The sequence below is a fragment of the Haliaeetus albicilla genome, chromosome 7 (assembly GCF_947461875.1).
Source record: "Haliaeetus albicilla chromosome 7, bHalAlb1.1, whole genome shotgun sequence".
In the NCBI taxonomy this organism is placed as follows: Eukaryota; Metazoa; Chordata; class Aves; order Accipitriformes; family Accipitridae; genus Haliaeetus; species Haliaeetus albicilla.
This window is the reverse complement of record NC_091489.1, coordinates 7,019,258-7,043,523: the sequence shown is the minus strand read 5'-3', so window position 1 is coordinate 7,043,523 and position 24,266 is coordinate 7,019,258. Positions and strand designations below refer to the sequence as shown.

Genomic DNA, 24,266 nt, shown 5'->3' with positions numbered 1-24,266 from the left:
CAGGTCAACAGACATTCCAGAGCAGGGAATAACTTAAGGGAGCAGTGATGAAACACACTGATTTAAGTCACCATCAAAGTACCAAAGAAATCTACTAGAAAATTATCAGGATCAGAAACAGGGAGATCAAATAAAAAAACATTCATTCGTTCACTGGTTACAATTGTCTGTTACACTTTTTGGGGCAATACTAGGAAAAATCTGTTTTTCCATCTGTAACATCACCTAAAATATCTGTTCACTGTGACATGTAGTTAGGGCCACTACCTTTCAGTCCAAGTTTTCTCCTGAATATTTCACCATTTACTACCCACCTGGCTTGATCACCAGCAAGGTTCCTTTTCCTAATGTCAGCTTGTATACTCCTCCACTCCCATAATTCACACAACCCAGGAAACCTTTGCAAGAACCCCTTTGACCTTGGTTACAGTTACCTCCTTACATGTTTCAGTGGCACACTGTGACCCTGTCTAGATCTTAGAGCTTCGCAGGTAGTTCCAAAGGCAATCTAAGTCTTCTAATTCTACTACTTCAGGATTCATATACTCTCACTTAGGTACGCAGTAGCAGGAGTAAGCGTTAAGTATGGCCTTATAGCTGCGACAGCTAGGCAAATCTCAATTCAAGTCCCACTCACGAACAGAATCCACTTGCAATATTTGTGGATAATACAGTATCTATACATCAGAGAAACCAGTCCAGACAAGGCAGTCCAACTCCCATTGCAACACTAATATTAAAAATGTTATAAGTATACTGTTTCTTGGTGGGATTCTGCTACAAGCAAAGACTAGCTAAAATGGTGATAATCATCATAAGTGGATATTTTCTAAATCATAGAATCATAGAATGGTTTGGGTTGGAAGGGACCTTTAAAGGTCATGTAGTCCAACCCCCTTGTAATGAGTAGGGACATCCTCACCTAGATAAAGGTTGCTCAGAGCCCCATCCAACCTGACCTTGAATGTTTCCAGGGATGGGACATCTATGACCTCTCCGGGCAACCTCTTCCAGTGTTTCACCGCCCTCATCATAAAACAATTCTGCCTTGTATCTACTCTGAATCTATCCTCTTTCAGTTTAAAAACATTACCCCTTGTCCTATTGCTACAGACCCTACTAAAAAAATCTGTCCCGATCTTTCTTATAAGCCCCTTTTAAGTACTGAAAGGCCTCAACAAGGTGTCCCCAGAGCCTTCTCCAGGTGAAACAACCCCAACTCTCTCAGCTTTTCCTCATAGGAGATGGTGTTCCATCCTTCCGATCATTTTGTGGCCCTCCTCTGGACTGACTCCAACAGGTCCATGTCTTTCCTGTACTGAGAACTCCAGAGCTGGATGCAGTACTCCAGGTGGGTCTCACCAGAGCAGAGTAGAGAGGCAGAATCACCTCCCTCGACCTGCTGGCCATGCTTCTTTTTATGCAGCCCAGGATACGGTTGTCTTTCTGGGCTGTGAGTCCACATTGCCGGCTCATGTCCAGCCATATCAATATTATAGCCATCCTTTTATTTCGATGCATTTTCATCTGACTAATATCATCCCTGACTGCCTGAGGCCAATGGAAGTGGCATGGATTTACCATTAGGAGAGAACAAATCCACATGACTTACTTAACAGAAGAGGAAAAAGAGGCTTTGTCTTAGCTTATCACAGGAATGCAATTGATGGAAGAGCACTGAAAGCACATGCCTGCCTGCAGCTGCCTCAAGGAAGACTGCTTGGATAGCAGCTGTGGAATAAATTCCACCGGTTAAGGTGAGACCTCAGACTACTATGCATTTGACAGCTGCCATTTCCCGGATCTTGGTGTGTATTCACAACAATCTGGCAAATTAGGCAAAAAATCAGCATAAATGTACCTGGCAAAACCACAAGTCTCATCCCAGATCCAAATGTGAGTTTGTAACTATATCCATAGTCACACAATAGCACAGGCCTCTACAATATCCAGAGTGCTATTGAATGGAACCTTCAACAATTAAATACTCCACAAAGGGAAATCTTATTTATCTCTATGATTAGACAGATCCATATATCTAGGACTTTTTTCTGACTTACTTTCTCTTCATGTGGTGTTTTGCATCTTTCAAACTCCCAAACACCTGTTCCTTAATATTCCCCTCCATCATATTTATCCCATTGCTTCCAGAAACCCACCTGCCTCACAAGTTCTATTCTTCATTTCATTCCTCATTTATTTAGTCTGCAGTGAGATTCCTGTCTTAAAAATTAGTTTCTTTACTGTTACTTCACAGCTCACCTAGTGATCGATGGTGTAGTACAGACTCCATCATCCCATTCTCTTGGATTTGCCATCTGAATTAGTCAAGGAGTGATTCAAGAACAAATTTGTCATTTAGATTTTAAGTAGAAAGCACACTTTTTTGGTATGCAATTTCTTTGTGGCAGGGAGACCATTGCTTATTCTGCCATTAAACACTGAGTTTTTAGCATGCATTCGGGAAGCTCTTAGGTTCTACAGTGTGACCAGAACGAGATCTGGAACAGTTGCACACAGACATGACCACAATGGTAAATTTGGGGACACGTAAATGAACTCAGGCAGAGCCTTGATTTATAGCTCCTTTAGCTTGCTGATAGCTCCATATAAACTTGAGATTCTTATTTTTCTCATATGTTTTTGAACAGGGTCAGGAGGGTCATTTGAAATATGAGGAATTTCCCCAGCGTTTTTCAGAATGAATAGTTTCTTTATATTGCTGTGTTTTTTAACTTTCAGAATAAAATTATTTTAAAATTATCTCAACAATCACTACCATTTTAAGAAATGGAAACATTACTTTTCAAGAGTAAATCCAAAGCATTTAGATATTAAATGCTCCTAAAAGTATTCTTAAGAAATTTGGAAAAATTGATACATTTACAAAAAAATACTGGTGTCTCAGGATCTGCCCTACTTTCTTTCCTTTTTCCAAAGAGTTTCAGACAAGAGAAGAGGGGGGGGATTTTGGGGGGGGGGGGGATTTTTTTTCCAACACTTGTGGCAGCAACTGTCAAAGCACAAATTTTTCATGCTTTTTTTGTTCAGAGAAAATTATTTGTGGTCAGGGTCACCTTTCCATCTTTCCAAAAAAAGACATTTAATAATGAGCTTTGCTTCTTGACCTCTTTCCCCTCTGTCTAGGTATCTATTCCATGCCTAGATTTAAGACTTGTCATACTGTCCTCCAGCAGTTTCAGAGCTTCACTTCTAATGTGCTCCGAGCTTCACATGGAGTTGAAGGCCAAGATAATTTCACAGTACTCAACACTAGCTGGCTAGAATTACAAACTTGGTATCATTCTCAAGGATTAGCTTGCTTCCTAAGCTTCAGTATTTATATAATGCTTCACAATATGACAGAAATCCATCCCCTATCATTACAGCTTTATTGAGGATCTCCAAAGCAAAGACCGGATATGTGCTTGTATTTTGCATCCGCATGAAATTAGGAGGCTTGTTATCTTAAAGTACTAGCATCCACACACTAGAAAAGTCCTTTTTACCTGCTACAGCCTTACAAGACTAGTCTCACCACTCTGCATTTTGCTGGCCCATGCTGGCTTTCACGATTTCCCTTTGCTTCTACTCTACATGAGAATTCTTGATTTAGGAGCCCGCTTCCTGTTTACTTTCCAAGAAAAATCCTCTTGCATATGTAAAACTTCTGCTATGGCTAATTAATCATCAGGAATAAGGAGGGGAAAATATATAGGCAGCCATGGAAATCCTTGCTCTTATACCAGATGAAAATTTATAGTCCTATTCGTAATATATTGTGGAGTGACGAAATAGGCAAATAACTTGCAAACGGAAAGAAGTACTTCCAAGAGGAATCACATCTGAGAATTCAGACATACCTGGAGAAACCGTGAGTTTGGTTCCAGCTCCAAATGTAAGTTTGCCATAACTCATTGTATTACACTGTGACACTATGCTTTGCAAAATGGTGCACTGGTATGCACATGGGCTGGACTAACATTTGAGAACATGGCAATGCAAGATTCTTAATTGGAATAATCTAACCAACGTTGTTGGCCACCTCCTCAGCCCATATAGTAAACATTTCATTCAGCCACATTCCTCTGCCTGCTTAATCATTCCTGACACCTACTACTCTAGCTGTTGTCCACCACCTAGTCAGTCATCTGTTTATTCTTTCCTCTGTCTCCACACAACAGCAGCATCTGTCAAACAGTGTGTGCATATACAACTTCCCAGACAGTGTTCAGAAGCTTTCTGACACCTCCTTTTGAGTTTCAACAGTCTGTGTCACCTTCCTTCTCTGTTCCCTTGCAATTCCTATGCAGGCTGCACTTCATGTTGTATTAATACTTGCTGGGTTCCGCTCTGAAGGGGGATGCCAGTATCAAACCTGAGCTTGTATCATGCCCTAAAGTCTGCACAGTGGTTCAGCATGCAACAGAAATCTCCCTTCCATCGTCTCCAGAACTAGGACTTCCACAGCAGATCAAGTTCAGCAGTGATGTCTATACAGCTATATACACACAAGCAAGCACACTCTAAGTGCAATATATAGTCAATTTTCCATTGCCAAGAGCAACAGAGAACCTGGGAATTTTGGCTGGGGCCAGAACTAAGGGGCACCCCTCAAACCTCCTCCTCCCGTCCCCACAGTGCCTCCACACTGTCCCCTCGGCTGCGTTAGAGTGGGAAAACTCTACCAAGGTGAGACAAAACCAGTCTGATGGTGCATGTTCCCTGGAGCTCAGAGAGCTTGAAAAGCCTCAGGCACTCCTGCCTCGGTGAGCAAGCACTTACTGGGCATCACACGGAGCCTTGTCCCACTCCCAAAGGTGCCTTTGCGGTAAGCACCATTGCTCACACACTGCTTCCCGCTGGAACACAAACTCCGCTGGGACGCAGTGACATAGCAGAGCCAAAGGACCATTGGAACAAGTTCAGTATGGACGGGACCAGGTTGCCAAATCTCTCTGGAGTATCAGTTCTTTATGACGCACACACCCATTATATGTGCAGGTAGAAGGGAGGAATGGGAACAGGCACGTAAAGAAACTTTGACGCTGTAACAGACCACACCGGAGCACAAGGCAATGGGACATGCAGGAAAACCAAGTCCTAGGGTCACCTGGAAAACTGCACAGTTCGGTTCCCAAAATTGTTTCCCTCAAAACAACTAAGAGCAAGGCAAAAATGAAGCCATTCCAGTTTCCAGGACAAGTTGCTCCTTACCTGGTATGACCGAAAGCACCGTTCCTTTTCCAAAAGTGACTTTGCCTACACCATTCACACTCCGACACATTTCATTACAAAAATGTCTCTGTCAGCCCTGCACATGGTCTCAAACACAAAGCGCCTGCATTCAGGCCACAGCAAAGCTCCCTGACACAACAGGCTCAAGTCCAGTCTCATATACCTGGAACAATGCAAAATCTATTCCCTAGATCACTTGCACTTTTCAGAAAAGCATTTCCCTTTGCCTTTCCTAATTTTTAAGACCCACATGTGACAACTGCCACCCATGGTACCACTTGTCCAGAATCAGGGCGACCATGCATCCAAAAAGCCTGCTTATGTGCAGGGAACCCATGGAAATTCATGAGGTTTGGTCATCTGTGGGTTTCAAAGGCTACTGTGAAATGACCTGTCAGGGCCACCTCAATGCCGTACAAGCAATTGTTTAAAGACAGGAATAACTGAAGCCTCGACATGGAGATATCTGGAAGAAGACAAGGAATGCCTCTGTTTCACTGTTCAGTTCCCCAAATCGTCACCACTAAACAATAAGGAAGAAGAGAAAAATGAAGCAATTCCAGTTTCCAGTGTAATTGGCCGCTTACAGGCTACAACTGGAAGTAGCATTCCTTTTCCAAAAGTGACTTTCTCTGACCACACACATTCTGACACAGTTTATTAAAAAAATGTCCCTGTTAGCCCTGCAAATGACCTTCTACAAAAAGCTATGCAAATCGCTCTGATGCAACAGGCTCCAAGGCAGTGCTGCTACCCAGAACACGGAGAAATCTGTTCCTGAAACTGTGTTTCAGGTGAAGGTGCTCTTCCAGGTAGGAGGGTTTCTGCATGTCCACCATCTCAGAAACTCCCCTGATGGTTTACATCGTCTTCATTAGACAAATGAGCACCTATGTTCTCATTCCCATCTGTAACGTGACCCAAATACAACAAGATTATCTACAAGGCATGACAGTGGACACTCGAGGATTTTCGACAGTGGACACTCAAGGATTTTTGACAGAGGACACACAGGAAAGCTGCACACTTACTGGGTTGGACAGACAGTCTGGTCCCTGAGCCAAAGGTCAGCTTGCTGTAGCCATAGCTATAATCACACAGCATTTCCTTCCATAACAAAAAGTCCAGCAAGGCACTTCAAGAAGCAGCACCTCTCCCCACATCTTTGCCCAGCCGTGCCTAGGCTAGGAGGGGCAGCAGAAGGGTGACTGTGCTTCCCAGTGCAGCACAAACCCCACTAGGATGCAGTGGCACAGGACAGCCTCCCCATGGGGCAGCTGGGACATTTGGGAGCAGGCGTGTGGCCACTTTCTCCACCCCAGGCAAACTGAGTGAGCAAGAAGGGTTGTTTTGGACCAACCTGGCACAATCACCGTTGGACCTACGGGTACAAACCCCATTTGCAACGACTGCTGCTTCTGCCCTGAGCCAAAGCCTGTCCTGAAGGAAAGCAGGCGGCATGTAACTCCATAGCTGAAGAGCCACAATCTCAAGAAGAGAGCTGCTGGAGAGCTCGCTGCCCACTGGGCTGGGAACAAGCCTGATCCAATCAGATAAAGGCAAGTGCTCAGCGAGCTGGAAAGGGACGACTGGGATAACAAGAAAAACTCCCAGCCTGGTGGCAGTTGTACTCACTGGCCTTCACAACCAGGCGTGTCCCTGTCCCCAGTGTCGGTCTGTGGTTCCCTGTGTTCACACAGTCCTTCACACTCCAGCAAAACCCATCAGCTCTCGTGCCTGTTACTCTACAACTAATCTCCAGGAGATCAGCTCCTTCCCATCAACACCAGGCATTTGAAGCCAGGTATAACCGTAGCCTTGGCAAGGAGGGATCTGGAAGACAACAAGGAACACCTGGGTTTGCACCGTGGGCAGGTCTGATGAGTGTCCGGTGGAGAAGCGGGTCACTTCTGGACTCCTGTTCCCTGGTCATCCAAATAGCCTGAGCTGTTGCCAGCACCAAGGAAGTCCTATCTGTGTCCCCTGAGCTAGCCACCTTTCTGGGCAAGAGGAATCTGCCAACCTGGAGTTGAACTGCTCTTTGGGTGACTTCGGACAGAGCCCATGTGCTTGCGGTTGAATCAATGTGCTGCCTAATTTTAGAGCAGCAGAAAGTATAGCTCTTCTGTATGAAAGGCAGGAAAGCAATCGCCCGCTTCAGCTGAAACAGTTACAGCCCATGCACTTTCAACTCTTAGCACTGCAGTAATGCAACACGAGTTGAAGAGCTACCAACAGTAATCTCTTGGGAATCTCATCTACAGGAGGGATGACAACTAGGATTCTGGTGCAAACAAGAGCATTATTAATTTGGTCTTTCTTCAGCAGAGCAAAGGACAACCACTCAGGGCTGTGCTAGACAGAGCCATCAGCAAGCCACCCCAATTTTTGCAAGTATGGATGGCCATGGCACAAAAAGCCTCTCCCTGAGCAAGAGGGTTCAGGACCCTGGTCTGCTTATGTGAAAGGCAGAGAGCGGGAGGTAGCAGGAGTAAGCAGGAGGGGTAAATTCACAGTTTTGTTGAATCAAGGTCCTTGCTGCTACCAGAGAAAGCAGAGCAAAAAGCCCCACAGATTGACTCAGTCTCCCTCCACTTCAGTTAGGCTAGTTCATGACCACAAAACTGTTCCACCAAGTGGAGCAAGAAAAGGCTTTAAAACTTACTGGGATTTATCCTTAGCTGAGTTCCGCCTCCAAAGACGACTTTGTTGCCATAATTAGACACAGTGTTTGCCTTCACAACAAAAACCCTCTAAGTCACCTACCCCCTGCACCAGCTTATTCCTTCCAAAGCTGGGTACTTCTTTTACAACAGTCACAGCTGGGCAACCCTTTCAGCTCTGACAGAGATGACACCTGAGTGCACCCTTGTCCCACGTAGAGAAAAGATGCAGGATTATGATCACAACTCCTCTCTCAGCCCTAAGAAATTGGTCCTAAAAGCTGAGATCTTCCCCTGGACTCCCCTGCAAACACTCCACACCTTCAAAAAGTCTTTCTTGGTGCTGGCTGCTATATCTCACACACACACACACACATAAACAATATCCCTGTGCAGACCAGTTTCCAACACAGCTCAGCTGGTTTTTTTTCCTATCCTTACTCCTTCAGGCTGGGTTTCTACCTACCAGGTTTCACCATCAGTTGTGTCCCACTCCCAAAGACAACTTTCCAGGTGTATGTTGAAATCACACAGTGATACATCCACTAACAAAAACCGCACACAAGTTTTACTCCAGAAAACAGTACAAGATTTCCCATAGAGATCAAGGGGGGAAAACAAGATGCTCCTTCAGGGCTCACTGAGAGCCAGCTAACACAGAGCTGCTTACTGAGTTTCACAGAAAGTCTGCTTCCATGCCCAGAGTTGAGCTTGCCAAAACAGGCCAGCTTTAGAAAGGAAACCCTGTCACCTGCAGAAGAGGCTGACTTTTGTCTTTCCCGGCAGAACATGGAAAAAAACGGGGAAAGACAAGGGAAATCACTAATTCCTGAGCTATGACAGCATCCTTCCCCACACATCAGGCTAACACACAGCTGCTCTTCCTCCAGCAGTGCCCTTGCCCACAAGGGTTGCACGCTGCCTTTGAGCCCCTTCAGGAGCAGCCAGTGCTGCCCAGGACACGTCTGTTGAGACATATGCATTTCTCTCAATCTCACAGCACTTACATGTCTTTGTAAAGAGCTTTCCCCCCTTCCCAAAGACAAACCTTCTGCCCTGCCCCCTCTCCTCCCACAGCAGTTCACAGCTTTGCCATTCCCAGAGAGAGGGCCAGGGTTGTGCACGCTTACGGGAAGGCTTCCCAAAATTTACACCCTGACATTATTGCCTTGGACATTTCTGCATTGCCCCGCAAGGCTAAAAAGTAGCTTTGAGAGTACTCACGAGACTTCACACTTAGCTTTGTCCCAGCTCCAAGGGAGTACCTGTTCCCACCAGCACTTGCAGCAACAAAAGCCATTACACAAAAGCTCTCATCTCCCCATAGCAAGGAAGCCATTAGTGTGGCTGACAAGGACCTTCCCAGCAAGGCACGGGAGACACTTTTCAAATATCACACAGAGTTCAATTTTTGCTTGAAGATTTACTCCATCCAACCACAACCTCATTAAAGACTGCACTGAAGGCATTCTCAGAGCCTGTGATGGGAGAGGAGGCATTTCAGGTGTGCAAAGGAAAAAAAAAAAACAAACGACGACTACAGAAACAACCCTATTGCCCTATTGCAAGAGAGGCATATGGAAGACCGATGGGAAGCTGCACACTCACTGGGTTGGACGGAGAGTCTGGTCCCTGAGCCAAACGTTGGCTTGCTGTAGCCACTGCCATAATCACACAGCATTTCCTTCCATAACAAAAAGCCCAGCAAGGCACTTCAGAAGCAGAAACTTTCCCCAAGCCTTTGCCCAGCCATGTCAAGGCTAGGAAAAAACAAATCCTCCTTCTCTTCCAGCTGCACCTCTGAATTCTCATTTTGGTCTTAAGGTGGGCTAAAAGTGGGAATGCAGCAAGAGGAGAGAGCAAAAAGTGGAGAAGCAGGAGAAGAAAGCTTACTTGGCAGAATGTGTAGCTTCGTCCCTGGCCCAAACTGGGGTTTTACCACATTGTTGGTCACACAGTGCTACACACCCAAACAAGAACCCAAGGCTCAGCCTGCTCTCTCACCCCCTCTGGTCTGCTTTTGTGAGGAGAGGGACGAGCCCCTCGGACAGGAGACGGCATCTGCCTTGGGAACTGCAACACAGAGAGGAGGGAAAGACAAAAGCTCAGAGATTACTTTCTCAGGCCGCTTGGACAATACCAGTCATTCACTGGCACCAGGACTTTTCAGGCGAGAGTGCCAAAATGACTTGGTCTTGGTTTGTTGTGCAAAGGAGAAAAAGCCCATTCTTGCCATCATTTAGCCTGACCAGTCTGTGTTGCCTTTCTGCTCTGTTCCTTTTCATTGTCCATCCTCCTTTGCAGGCTGCACTTCATGTTGTATTAATTAATCCTTGCTGGGTTCCACTCTGAGTGTCGTTGGGGGGTGCCACTACCAAATGTGAGCTTGTATCATGCAACCTGAGTTGCCCTAGATAGCCAAAGAATCTGCATAGTATGATTATTGTGAGAAGGGCTGAAAAGAATAATGCCAAAACTTCAAATACCAGAAATTGAATTCAGGCCATGCATTCACAGAAGTTTGCATCTGAGCTAGTAAACGGAGGAACAACAACAACCACAACCCCACCAAAAAACCCCACACAACCAAACTGCAAAGAGAAACCCGTTGGAGCCAAACTTGGGTAATTTAGCCAGGAGTGTCCAAATGTATCCTCCCAATTTGCAGAACTAGATAGTTTTGCATGACAAAAACTGGCTTAGCATGCTGGAAGCTCTGTAAACCAAGTCACACATAGCTGGAAAAATGCACTCACACAAAAACAGAGATCGGGGCACAGTGCACCAAAACCTCACTCACTGGTTTCTGTCAAGCCCAGTGTTATCCCTTTAAGCTGACCCATAAAACACTCCTGCCCCTGAAGAGCGTGTAAATTAAATGGAGAATGAGGTCATAGTTAGTTAATTCATTAGTTAATGGGAACAAAATCCAAGCACCAGTGAGACCTCCCTCCCCTTCTTCCTGCAAAACCTAGATCGCAAATCAGTTTGCTCTCCATCCCAAAGAGAAAATGGGATTTAATTTTTGAGAAAGCGGAGATAAGATCTAATCCACAGGCGAAGTATTTACAATTCCTTTCACTCGCTTCCAATGGGGAGGGAAAAAAAATGTATTGGCAGTCTTCTAAGAGCCTTTTGCTTTTCTTAACTATTTTTTCTTTTTTGAAAGTCAAAAATCTCCTGAAGAGTCTACAATTCTGGCTGAAAATTTACTTGAGATTTAATTACTGAGGTAGTGAAAATTTTACTTGAAGTATCTGATTCAAATGCTTGGGAAAGTTTCCTAGGTGTGAGTATAGGCTCACAATTTTCAAAGGAGGAAATAATTAATCTTTTTTATTTCCTTCAGTGTTGTGGCATTGTATATCTCCAAATCCAAGCAGCTATCAGGAAATCCCCCCTCATTTGTAGTTAGGGACCAATTTTCTTATTCATAATTTTATTCCAGATGAAGGAAAGATAGATACTACAGAGTTCTGTGTGAATATTTTCAAGCCTGAGTGTACCTAGCCTATAGTTAGGCATGTGCCTAACTTGCAAAGTTCATATACCTGGAGAAATGAGAAGGTTAGTCCCTACTCCAAACATGAGTTCATTAAACTTCTGGAAGGAAAACCACACCACAAAGCTTGCTTAGACAGTTTGCGAGCGTGAAACTACTCACAGTGTGAAAATAAGTTGCACGCACCTACAGAAGTTGCCAGTTTTTAAGCGTTCTCTCAGAGGAAAGCTCCACAGCTTGTATAATTTACATCATTGCTCTGCAGACCATCTCTCCTGTTCTACAATATCCAGCAGATGCTACAGTAACCAAGCGATCACTGTTACTACTTTTTGGCTACAGCCTGCTTCTGATCTCTGTTTTGCTACTCTCTTAGCAAATGTTAACTGTTATTTTTGAAGCTAGAGTACAGCATTGTCTACATTGAGTCCGCCTTGACTCAGGGAAGAGATAGCTCACTTGGGGCAACTTTCTTTCAGTAAATAATGGAATAATCCCCATTCCTCAGACCCCACCTTCATCATTTGCCCATTCAATGGCCTGAATACTTACAACCTACATCATTTTCTGATCCGATGAATGCTAAACTTCAAAAAAGCTCACGTTGCTGGCTAAGTGTATACCCCAATGTATAGGGGTGGTTGTGGAGATTCAGTACTGCACTTGTTGAATGATGCAATTGGACTCTTAGTAATGAAGCTGTTTAAGACCCTCGTTAGAAGAAAAAAGAGTCTACTGAATTTACAGTTAGGCCTGGTGCAATAGGTCCTGCAAAGACATTTGCAGACATGATCCCAAAGCCTTGTTGTGCTGGAATGGCAAAAAGGGATGGGAACAACAACATGAACACGGTCTAAGGTCAGAGTAACTGATAAAGTCCACCTTCCTATCGGTCCAGATTTCCATCTACGGGTGGGTTTTTTTACAATGCAAGAAGTATTGCAGTCTTTAAATCAGTACTATGCCTTTCAGCTAGCCAATTCCTTTTCTTGCCGAGTCACAGCATAGCCTTAGGACATAATTGTCGGGGAGATTGCAAGACTCAGGCATTAATGCACTTACGTGGCCAGATGGTGACTTTAGTCCCTGAGCCAAAGGTGAACTTGAGGCTGTTGTCACAACAGCAGAGCCCTTTGCAGAAACCCGGAGGGTTAGGTCCCAGCTGGCAACACCTCCACCAGTTGAGCTGTATTGGCAGCCTCTTCGCCTACACCCTGGGCGAGCGGGATGCTCACACTAAAGTGAAAACCTGCTGCATTTCCGCAGAGCGGGTCAGTGGTGGGCAATTTCACTTGCTTGGATTTTTGCAGGGTCCTTCCACTTCCAGCTGTCTGCTCAGCCTCTTTAGGTTCCTCCTGTCAATGTCCACACCTTATCCAGGCTGAAAGTTACTATCATAACAATCTGCAGCTTTTCCCTTTCTGGTTATGCTCAGAAAAACAACCTACATACCTAGAGCTATTTGACGTGACTATCTGGAAACATTTGCACCGAGCATGATCTGAACCTTGCCCAAGTTACCTGAAAGGCTCAAGGTAAGAAACAGAACAGAACCCCCTTTACGCCTGCCCAGCGGCCTTCCACCGCCATACATAGGTATGGAGCACAAGTTGGTCAATCAGTCCGTCTGTCCTAAACCACGCCTTGGTTCCTGCTCACTGCCAGACTAACAGTAGCCTGGAGCACCATGTCCATAGAATGTTTCTCTACATAAATAGCAGAGGTCCAACACCTGGAAAAGGTTCTAGGCACGAGAGTATCTTGAAATAGCACCTATTCTCCTTCCCCTTTGTAACATGACCCAGGCACAACAAGAACCTCTACAGGGTGCTCCAGTGGACACTCAAGGATTTTTGACAAAGGACACACAGAAAAGCTGCACACTCACTGGGTTGTACGGACAGTCTGGTCCCTGAGCCAAAAGTCACCTTGTTGTAGTCAGTATTATAATCTCACAGCATTTCCTTCCATAACAAAAAGCCCAGCAAGCCACTGTGTGGGGTGAGTTTAGGGCTGGGGCCAGAACTAAGGGGCACCCCTCAAACCTCCTCCTCCCGTCCCCACAGTGCCTCCACACTGTCCCCTCGGCTGCGTTAGAGTGGGAAAACTCTACCAAGGTGAGACAAAACCCTTCTGATGGTGCATGTTCCCTGGAGCTCAGAGAGCTTGAAAAGCTTCAGGCACTCCTGCCCCAGTGAGCAAGCACTTACTGGGCATCACACAGAGCCTTGTCCCACTCCCAAAGGTGCCTTTGCGGTAAGCACCATTGCTCACACACTGCTTCCCGCTGGAACACAAACCCCGCTGGGACGCAGTGACATAGCAGAGCCAAAGGACCATTGGAACAAGCTCAGTATGGACGGGACCAGGTTGCCAAATCTCTCTGGAGTATCAGTTCTTTATGACGCACACATCCATTATATGCGCAGGTAGAAGGGAGGAATGGGAACAGGCATGTAAAGAAACTTTGACGCTGTAACAGACCACACCGGAGCACAAGGCAATGGGACATGCAGGAAAACCAAGTCCTAGGGTCACCTGGAAAACTGCACAGTTCGGTTCCCAAAATTGTTTCCCTCAAAACAACTAAGAGCAAGGCAAAAATGAAGCCATTCCAGTTTCCAGGACAAGTTGCTCCTTACCTGGTATGACCGAAAGCACCGTTCCTTTTCCAAAAGTGACTTTGCCTACACCATTCACACTCCGACACATTTCATTACAAAAATGTCTCTGTCAGCCCTGCACATGGTCTCAAACACAAAGCGCCTGCATTCAGGCCACAGCAAAGCTCCCTGACACAACAGGCTCAAGTCCAGTCTCATATACCTGGAACAATGCAAAATCTATTCCCTAGATCACTTGCACTTTTCAGAAAAGCATTTCCCTTTGCCTTTCCTAATTTTTAAGACCCACATGTGACAACTGCCACCCATGGTACCACTTGTCCAGAATCAGGGCGACCATGCATCCAAAAAGCCTGCTTATGTGCAGGGAACCCATGGAAATTCATGAGGTTTGGTCATCTGTGGGTTTCAAAGGCTACTGTGAAATGACCTGTCAGGGCCACCTCAATGCCGTACAAGCAATTGTTTAAAGACAGGAATAACTGAAGCCTCGACATGGAGATATCTGGAAGAAGACAAGGAATGCCTCTGTTTCACTGTTCAGTTCCCCAAATCGTCACCACTAAACAATAAGGAAGAAGAGAAAAATGAAGCAATTCCAGTTTCCAGTGTAATTGGCCGCTTACAGGCTACAACTGGAAGTAGCATTCCTTTTCCAAAAGTGACTTTCTCTGACCACACACATTCTGACACAGTTTATTAAAAAAATGTCCCTGTTAGCCCTGCAAATGACCTTCTACAAAAAGCTATGCAAATCGCTCTGATGCAACAGGCTCCAAGGCAGTGCTGCTACCCAGAACACGGAGAAATCTGTTCCTGAAACTGTGTTTCAGGTGAAGGTGCTCTTCCAGGTAGGAGGGTTTCTGCATGTCCACCATCTCAGAAACTCCCCTGATGGTTTACATCGTCTTCATTAGACAAATGAGCACCTATGTTCTCATTCCCATCTGTAACGTGACCCAAATACAACAAGATTATCTACAAGGCATGACAGTGGACACTCGAGGATTTTCGACAGTGGACACTCAAGGATTTTTGACAGAGGACACACAGGAAAGCTGCACACTTACTGGGTTGGACAGACAGTCTGGTCCCTGAGCCAAAGGTCAGCTTGCTGTAGCCATAGCTATAATCACACAGCATTTCCTTCCATAACAAAAAGTCCAGCAAGGCACTTCAAGAAGCAGCACCTCTCCCCACATCTTTGCCCAGCCGTGCCTAGGCTAGGAGGGGCAGCAGAAGGGTGACTGTGCTTCCCAGTGCAGCACAAACCCCACTAGGATGCAGTGGCACAGGACAGCCTCCCCACGGGGCAGCTGGGACATTTGGGAGCAGGCATGTGGCCACTTTCTCCACCCCAGGCAAACTGAGTGAGCAAGAAGGGTTGTTTTGGACCAACCTGGCACAATCACCGTTGGACCTACGGGTACAAACCCCATTTGCAACGACTGCTGCTTCTGCCCTGAGCCAAAGCCTGTCCTGAAGGAAAGCAGGCGGCATGTAACTCCATAGCTGAAGAGCCACAATCTCAAGAAGAGAGCTGCTGGAGAGCTCGCTGCCCACTGGGCTGGGAACAAGCCTGATCCAATCAGATAAAGGCAAGTGCTCAGCGAGCTGGAAAGGGACGACTGGGATAACAAGAAAAACTCCCAGCCTGGTGGCAGTTGTACTCACTGGCCTTCACAACCAGGCGTGTCCCTGTCCCCAGTGTCGGTCTGTGGTTCCCTGTGTTCACACAGTCCTTCACACTCCAGCAAAACCCATCAGCTCTCGTGCCTGTTACTCTACAACTAATCTCCAGGAGATCAGCTCCTTCCCATCAACACCAGGCATTTGAAGCCAGGTATAACTGTAGCCTTGGCAAGGAGGGATCTGGAAGACAACAAGGAACACCTGGGTTTGCACCGTGGGCAGGTCTGATGAGTGTCCGGTGGAGAAGCGGGTCACTTCTGGACACCTGTTCCCTGGTCATCCAAATAGCCTGAGCTGTTGCCAGCACCAAGGAAGTCCTATCTGTGTCCCCTGAGCTAGCCACCTTTCTGGGCAAGAGGAATCTGCCAACCTGGAGTTGAACTGCTCTTTGGGTGACTTCGGACAGAGCCCATGTGCTTGCGGTTGAATCAATGTGCTGCCTAATTTTAGAGCAGCAGAAAGTATAGCTCTTCTGTATGAAAGGCAGGAAAGCAATCGCCCGCTTCAGCTGAAACAGTTACAGCCCATGCACTTTCAACTCTTAGCACTGCAGTAATGCAACACGAGTTGAAGAGCTACCAACAGTAATCTCTTGGGAATCTCATCTACAGGAGGGATGACAACTAGGATTCTGGTGCAAACAAGAGCATTATTAATTTGGTCTTTCTTCAGCAGAGCAAAGGACAACCACTCAGGGCTGTGCTAGACAGAGCCATCAGCAAGCCACCCCAATTTTTGCAAGTATGGATGGCCATGGCACAAAAAGCCTCTCCCTGAGCAAGAGGGTTCAGGACCCTGGTCTGCTTATGTGAAAGGCAGAGAGCGGGAGGTAGCAGGAGTAAGCAGGAGGGGTAAATTCACAGTTTTGTTGAATCAAGGTCCTTGCTGCTACCAGAGAAAGCAGAGCAAAAAGCCCCACAGATTGACTCAGTCTCCCTCCACTTCAGTTAGGCTAGTTCATGACCACAAAACTGTTCCACCAAGTGGAGCAAGAAAAGGCTTTAAAACTTACTGGGATTTATCCTTAGCTGAGTTCCGCCTCCAAAGACGACTTTGTTGCCATAATTAGACACAGTGTTTGCCTTCACAACAAAAACCCTCTAAGTCACCTACCCCCTGCACCAGCTTATTCCTTCCAAAGCTGGGTACTTCTTTTACAACAGTCACAGCTGGGCAACCCTTTCAGCTCTGACAGAGATGACACCTGAGTGCACCCTTGTCCCACGTAGAGAAAAGATGCAGGATTATGATCACAACTCCTCTCTCAGCCCTAAGAAATTGGTCCTAAAAGCTGAGATCTTCCCCTGGACTCCCCTGCAAACACTCCACACCTTCAAAAAGTCTTTCTTGGTGCTGGCTGCTATATCTCACACACACACACACACATAAACAATATCCCTGTGCAGACCAGTTTCCAACACAGCTCAGCTGGTTTTTTTTCCTATCCTTACTCCTTCAGGCTGGGTTTCTACCTACCAGGTTTCACCATCAGTTGTGTCCCACTCCCAAAGACAACTTTCCAGGTGTATGTTGAAATCACACAGTGATACATCCACTAACAAAAACCGCACACAAGTTTTACTCCAGAAAACAGTACAAGATTTCCCATAGAGATCAAGGGGGGAAAACAAGATGCTCCTTCAGGGCTCACTGAGAGCCAGCTAACACAGAGCTGCTTACTGAGTTTCACAGAAAGTCTGCTTCCATGCCCAGAGTTGAGCTTGCCAAAACAGGCCAGCTTTAGAAAGGAAACCCTGTCACCTGCAGAAGAGGCTGACTTTTGTCTTTCCCGGCAGAACATGGAAAAAAACGGGGAAAGACAAGGGAAATCACTAATTCCTGAGCTATGACAGCATCCTTCCCCACACATCAGGCTAACACACAGCTGCTCTTCCTCCAGCAGTGCCCTTGCCCACAAGGGTTGCACGCTGCCTTTGAGCCCCTTCAGGAGCAGCCAGTGCTGCCCAGGACACGTCTGTTGAGACATATGCATTTCTCTCAATCTCACAGCACTTACATGTCTTTGTAAAGAGCTTTCCCCCCTTCCCAAAGACAAACCTTCTGCCCTGCCCCCTCTCCTCCCACAGCAGTTCACAGCTTTGCCATTCCCAGAGAGAGGGCCAGGGTTGTGCACGCTTACGGGAAGGCTTCCCAAAATTTACACCCTGACATTATTGCCTTGGACATTTCTGCATTGCCCCGCAAGGCTAAAAAGTAGCTTTGAGAGTACTCACGAGACTTCACACTTAGCTTTGTCCCAGCTCCAAGGGAGTACCTGTTCCCACCAGCACTTGCAGCAACAAAAGCCATTACACAAAAGCTCTCATCTCCCCATAGCAAGGAAGCCATTAGTGTGGCTGACAAGGACCTTCCCAGCAAGGCACGGGAGACACTTTTCAAATATCACACAGAGTTCAATTTTTGCTTGAAGATTTACTCCATCCAACCACAACCTCATTAAAGACTGCACTGAAGGCATTCTCAGAGCCTGTGATGGGAGAGGAGGCATTTCAGGTGTGCAAAGGAAAAAAAAAAAACAAACGACGACTACAGAAACAACCCTATTGCCCTATTGCAAGAGAGGCATATGGAAGACCGATGGGAAGCTGCACACTCACTGGGTTGGACGGAGAGTCTGGTCCCTGAGCCAAACGTTGGCTTGCTGTAGCCACTGCCATAATCACACAGCATTTCCTTCCATAACAAAAAGCCCAGCAAGGCACTTCAGAAGCAGAAACTTTCCCCAAGCCTTTGCCCAGCCATGTCAAGGCTAGGAAAAAACAAATCCTCCTTCTCTTCCAGCTGCACCTCTGAATTCTCATTTTGGTCTTAAGGTGGGCTAAAAGTGGGAATGCAGCAAGAGGAGAGAGCAAAAAGTGGAGAAGCAGGAGAAGAAAGCTTACTTGGCAGAATGTGTAGCTTCGTCCCTGGCCCAAACTGGGGTTTTACCACATTGTTGGTCACACAGTGCTACACACCCAAACAAGAACCCAAGGCTCAGCCTGCTCTCTCACCCCCTCTGGTCTGCTTTTGTGAGGAGAGGGACGAGCCCCTCGGACAGGAGACGGCATCTGCCTTGGGAACTGCAACACAGAGAGGAGGGAAAGACAAAAGCTCAGAGATTACTTTCTCAGGCCGCTTGGACAATACCAGTCATTCACTGGCACCAGGACTTTTCAGGCGAGAGTGCCAAAATGACTTGGTCTTGGTTTGTTGTGCAAAGGAGAAAAAGCCCATTCTTGCCATCATTTAGCCTGACCAGTCTGTGTTGCCTTTCTGCTCTGTTCCTTTTCATTGTCCATCCTCCTTTGCAGGCTGCACTTCATGTTGTATTAATTAATCCTTGCTGGGTTCCACTCTGAGTGTCGTTGGGGGGTGCCACTACCAAATGTGAGCTTGTATCATGCAACCTGAGTTGCCCTAGATAGCCAAAGAATCTGCATAGTATGATTATTGTGAGAAGGGCTGAAAAGAATAATGCCAAAACTTCAAATACCAGAAATTGAATTCAGGCCATGCATTCACAGAAGTTTGCATCTGAGCTAGTAAACGGAGGAACAACAACAACCACAACCCCACCAAAAAACCCCACACAACCAAACTGCAAAGAGAAACCCGTTGGAGCCAAACTTGGGTAATTTAGCCAGGAGTGTCCAAATGTATCCTCCCAATTTGCAGAACTAGATAGTTTTGCATGACAAAAACTGGCTTAGCATGCTGGAAGCTCTGTAAACCAAGTCACACATAGCTGGAAAAATGCACTCACACAAAAACAGAGATCGGGGCACAGTGCACCAAAACCTCACTCACTGGTTTCTGTCAAGCCCAGTGTTATCCCTTTAAGCTGACCCATAAAACACTCCTGCCCCTGAAGAGCGTGTAAATTAAATGGAGAATGAGGTCATAGTTAGTTAATTCATTAGTTAATGGGAACAAAATCCAAGCACCAGTGAGACCTCCCTCCCCTTCTTCCTGCAAAACCTAGATCGCAAATCAGTTTGCTCTCCATCCCAAAGAGAAAATGGGATTTAATTTTTGAGAAAGCGGAGATAAGATCTAATCCACAGGCGAAGTATTTACAATTCCTTTCACTCGCTTCCAATGGGGAGGGAAAAAAAATGTATTGGCAGTCTTCTAAGAGCCTTTTGCTTTTCTTAACTATTTTTTCTTTTTTGAAAGTCAAAAATCTCCTGAAGAGTCTACAATTCTGGCTGAAAATTTACTTGAGATTTAATTACTGAGGTAGTGAAAATTTTACTTGAAGTATCTGATTCAAATGCTTGGGAAAGTTTCCTAGGTGTGAGTATAGGCTCACAATTTTCAAAGGAGGAAATAATTAATCTTTTTTATTTCCTTCAGTGTTGTGGCATTGTATATCTCCAAATCCAAGCAGCTATCAGGAAATCCCCCCTCATTTGTAGTTAGGGACCAATTTTCTTATTCATAATTTTATTCCAGATGAAGGAAAGATAGATACTACAGAGTTCTGTGTGAATATTTTCAAGCCTGAGTGTACCTAGCCTATAGTTAGGCATGTGCCTAACTTGCAAAGTTCATATACCTGGAGAAATGAGAAGGTTAGTCCCTACTCCAAACATGAGTTCATTAAACTTCTGGAAGGAAAACCACACCACAAAGCTTGCTTAGACAGTTTGCGAGCGTGAAACTACTCACAGTGTGAAAATAAGTTGCACGCACCTACAGAAGTTGCCAGTTTTTAAGCGTTCTCTCAGAGGAAAGCTCCACAGCTTGTATAATTTACATCATTGCTCTGCAGACCATCTCTCCTGTTCTACAATATCCAGCAGATGCTACAGTAACCAAGCGATCACTGTTACTACTTTTTGGCTACAGCCTGCTTCTGATCTCTGTTTTGCTACTCTCTTAGCAAATGTTAACTGTTATTTTTGAAGCTAGAGTACAGCATTGTCTACATTGAGTCCGCCTTGACTCAGGGAAGAGATAGCTCACTTGGGGCAACTTTCTTTCAGTAAATAATGGAATAATCCCCATTCCTCAGACCCCACCTTCATCATTTGCCCATTCAATGGCCTGAATACTTACAACCTACATCATTTTCTGATCCGATGAATGCTAAACTTCAAAAAAGCTCACGTTGCTGGCTAAGTGTATACCCCAATGTATAGGGGTGGTTGTGGAGATTCAGTACTGCACTTGTTGAATGATGCAATTGGACTCTTAGTAATGAAGCTGTTTAAGACCCTCGTTAGAAGAAAAAAGAGTCTACTGAATTTACAGTTAGGCCTGGTGCAATAGGTCCTGCAAAGACATTTGCAGACATGATCCCAAAGCCTTGTTGTGCTGGAATGGCAAAAAGGGATGGGAACAACAACATGAACACGGTCTAAGGTCAGAGTAACTGATAAAGTCCACCTTCCTATCGGTCCAGATTTCCATCTACGGGTGGGTTTTTTTACAATGCAAGAAGTATTGCAGTCTTTAAATCAGTACTATGCCTTTCAGCTAGCCAATTCCTTTTCTTGCCGAGTCACAGCATAGCCTTAGGACATAATTGTCGGGGAGATTGCAAGACTCAGGCATTAATGCACTTACGTGGCCAGATGGTGACTTTAGTCCCTGAGCCAAAGGTGAACTTGAGGCTGTTGTCACAACAGCAGAGCCCTTTGCAGAAACCCGGAGGGTTAGGTCCCAGCTGGCAACACCTCCACCAGTTGAGCTGTATTGGCAGCCTCTTCGCCTACACCCTGGGCGAGCGGGATGCTCACACTAAAGTGAAAACCTGCTGCATTTCCGCAGAGCGGGTCAGTGGTGGGCAATTTCACTTGCTTGGATTTTTGCAGGGTCCTTCCACTTCCAGCTGTCTGCTCAGCCTCTTTAGGTTCCTCCTGTCAATGTCCACACCTTATCCAGGCTGAAAGTTACTATCATAACAATCTGCAGCTTTTCCCTTTCTGGTTATGCTCAGAAAAACAACCTACATACCTAGAGCTATTTGACGTGACTATCTGGAAACATTTGCACCGAGCATGATCTGAACCTTGCCCAAGTTACCTGAAAGGCTCAAGGTAAGAAACAGAACAGAACCCCCTTTACGCCTGCCCAGCGGCCTTCCACCGCCATACATAGGTATGGAGCACAAGTTGGTCAATCAGTCCGTCTGTCCTAAACCACGCCTTGGTTCCTGCTCACTGCCAGACTAACAGTAGCCTGGAGCACCATGTCCATAGAATGTTTCTCTACATAAATAGCAGAGGTCCAACACCTGGAAAAGGTTCTAGGCACGAGAGTATCTTGAAATAGCACCTATTCTCCTTCCCCTTTGTAACATGACCCAGGCACAACAAGAACCTCTACAGGGTGCTCCAGTGGACACTCAAGGATTTTTGACAAAGGACACACAGAAAAGCTGCACACTCACTGGGTTGTACGGACAGTCTGGTCCCTGAGCCAAAAGTCACCTTGTTGTAGTCAGTATTATAATCTCACAGCATTTCCTTCCATAACAAAAAGCCCAGCAAGCCACTGTGTGGGGTGAGTTTAGGGCTGGGGCCAGAACTAAGGGGCACCCCTCAAACCTCCTCCTCCCGTCCCCACAGTGCCTCCACACTGTCCCCTCGGCTGCGTTAGAGTGGGAAAACTCTACCAAGGTGAGACAAAACCCTTCTGATGGTGCATGTTCCCTGGAGCTCAGAGAGCTTGAAAAGCTTCAGGCACTCCTGCCCCAGTGAGCAAGCACTTACTGGGCATCACACAGAGCCTTGTCCCACTCCCAAAGGTGCCTTTGCGGTAAGCACCATTGCTCACACACTGCTTCCCGCTGGAACACAAACCCCGCTGGGACGCAGTGACATAGCAGAGCCAAAGGACCATTGGAACAAGCTCAGTATGGACGGGACCAGGTTGCCAAATCTCTCTGGAGTATCAGTTCTTTATGACGCACACATCCATTATATGCGCAGGTAGAAGGGAGGAATGGGAACAGGCATGTAAAGAAACTTTGACGCTGTAACAGACCACACCGGAGCACAAGGCAATGGGACATGCAGGAAAACCAAGTCCTAGGGTCACCTGGAAAACTGCACAGTTCGGTTCCCAAAATTGTTTCCCTCAAAACAACTAAGAGCAAGGCAAAAATGAAGCCATTCCAGTTTCCAGGACAAGTTGCTCCTTACCTGGTATGACCGAAAGCACCGTTCCTTTTCCAAAAGTGACTTTGCCTACACCATTCACACTCCGACACATTTCATTACAAAAATGTCTCTGTCAGCCCTGCACATGGTCTCAAACACAAAGCGCCTGCATTCAGGCCACAGCAAAGCTCCCTGACACAACAGGCTCAAGTCCAGTCTCATATACCTGGAACAATGCAAAATCTATTCCCTAGATCACTTGCACTTTTCAGAAAAGCATTTCCCTTTGCCTTTCCTAATTTTTAAGACCCACATGTGACAACTGCCACCCATGGTACCACTTGTCCAGAATCAGGGCGACCATGCATCCAAAAAGCCTGCTTATGTGCAGGGAACCCATGGAAATTCATGAGGTTTGGTCATCTGTGGGTTTCAAAGGCTACTGTGAAATGACCTGTCAGGGCCACCTCAATGCCGTACAAGCAATTGTTTAAAGACAGGAATAACTGAAGCCTCGACATGGAGATATCTGGAAGAAGACAAGGAATGCCTCTGTTTCACTGTTCAGTTCCCCAAATCGTCACCACTAAACAATAAGGAAGAAGAGAAAAATGAAGCAATTCCAGTTTCCAGTGTAATTGGCCGCTTACAGGCTACAACTGGAAGTAGCATTCCTTTTCCAAAAGTGACTTTCTCTGACCACACACATTCTGACACAGTTTATTAAAAAAATGTCCCTGTTAGCCCTGCAAATGACCTTCTACAAAAAGCTATGCAAATCGCTCTGATGCAACAGGCTCCAAGGCAGTGCTGCTACCCAGAACACGGAGAAATCTGTTCCTGAAACTGTGTTTCAGGTGAAGGTGCTCTTCCAGGTAGGAGGGTTTCTGCATGTCCACCATCTCAGAAACTCCCCTGATGGTTTACATCGTCTTCATTAGACAAATGAGCACCTATGTTCTCATTCCCATCTGTAACGTGACCCAAATACAACAAGATTATCTACAAGGCATGACAGTGGACACTCGAGGATTTTCGACAGTGGACACTCAAGGATTTTTGACAGAGGACACACAGGAAAGCTGCACACTTACTGGGTTGGACAGACAGTCTGGTCCCTGAGCCAAAGGTCAGCTTGCTGTAGCCATAGCTATAATCACACAGCATTTCCTTCCATAACAAAAAGTCCAGCAAGGCACTTCAAGAAGCAGCACCTCTCCCCACATCTTTGCCCAGCCGTGCCTAGGCTAGGAGGGGCAGCAGAAGGGTGACTGTGCTTCCCAGTGCAGCACAAACCCCACTAGGATGCAGTGGCACAGGACAGCCTCCCCACGGGGCAGCTGGGACATTTGGGAGCAGGCATGTGGCCACTTTCTCCACCCCAGGCAAACTGAGTGAGCAAGAAGGGTTGTTTTGGACCAACCTGGCACAATCA

At 46.1% G+C, this 24,266-nt stretch overlaps 1 protein-coding gene across 1 annotated transcript in view; it reads right to left on the bottom strand.

Moving 5' to 3' along the window:
* Positions 1–24,266, bottom strand: part of LOC104314821 (M1-specific T cell receptor alpha chain-like) — a 104,075-nt gene that overhangs the window by 7,358 nt on the left and 72,451 nt on the right. Inside the window, exon 6 of the mRNA XM_069786852.1 lies at positions 23,926–23,981. Coding sequence (XP_069642953.1) covers positions 23,926–23,981 — 56 coding nt within the window. The remainder of the gene's footprint in view (positions 1–23,925; positions 23,982–24,266) is intronic.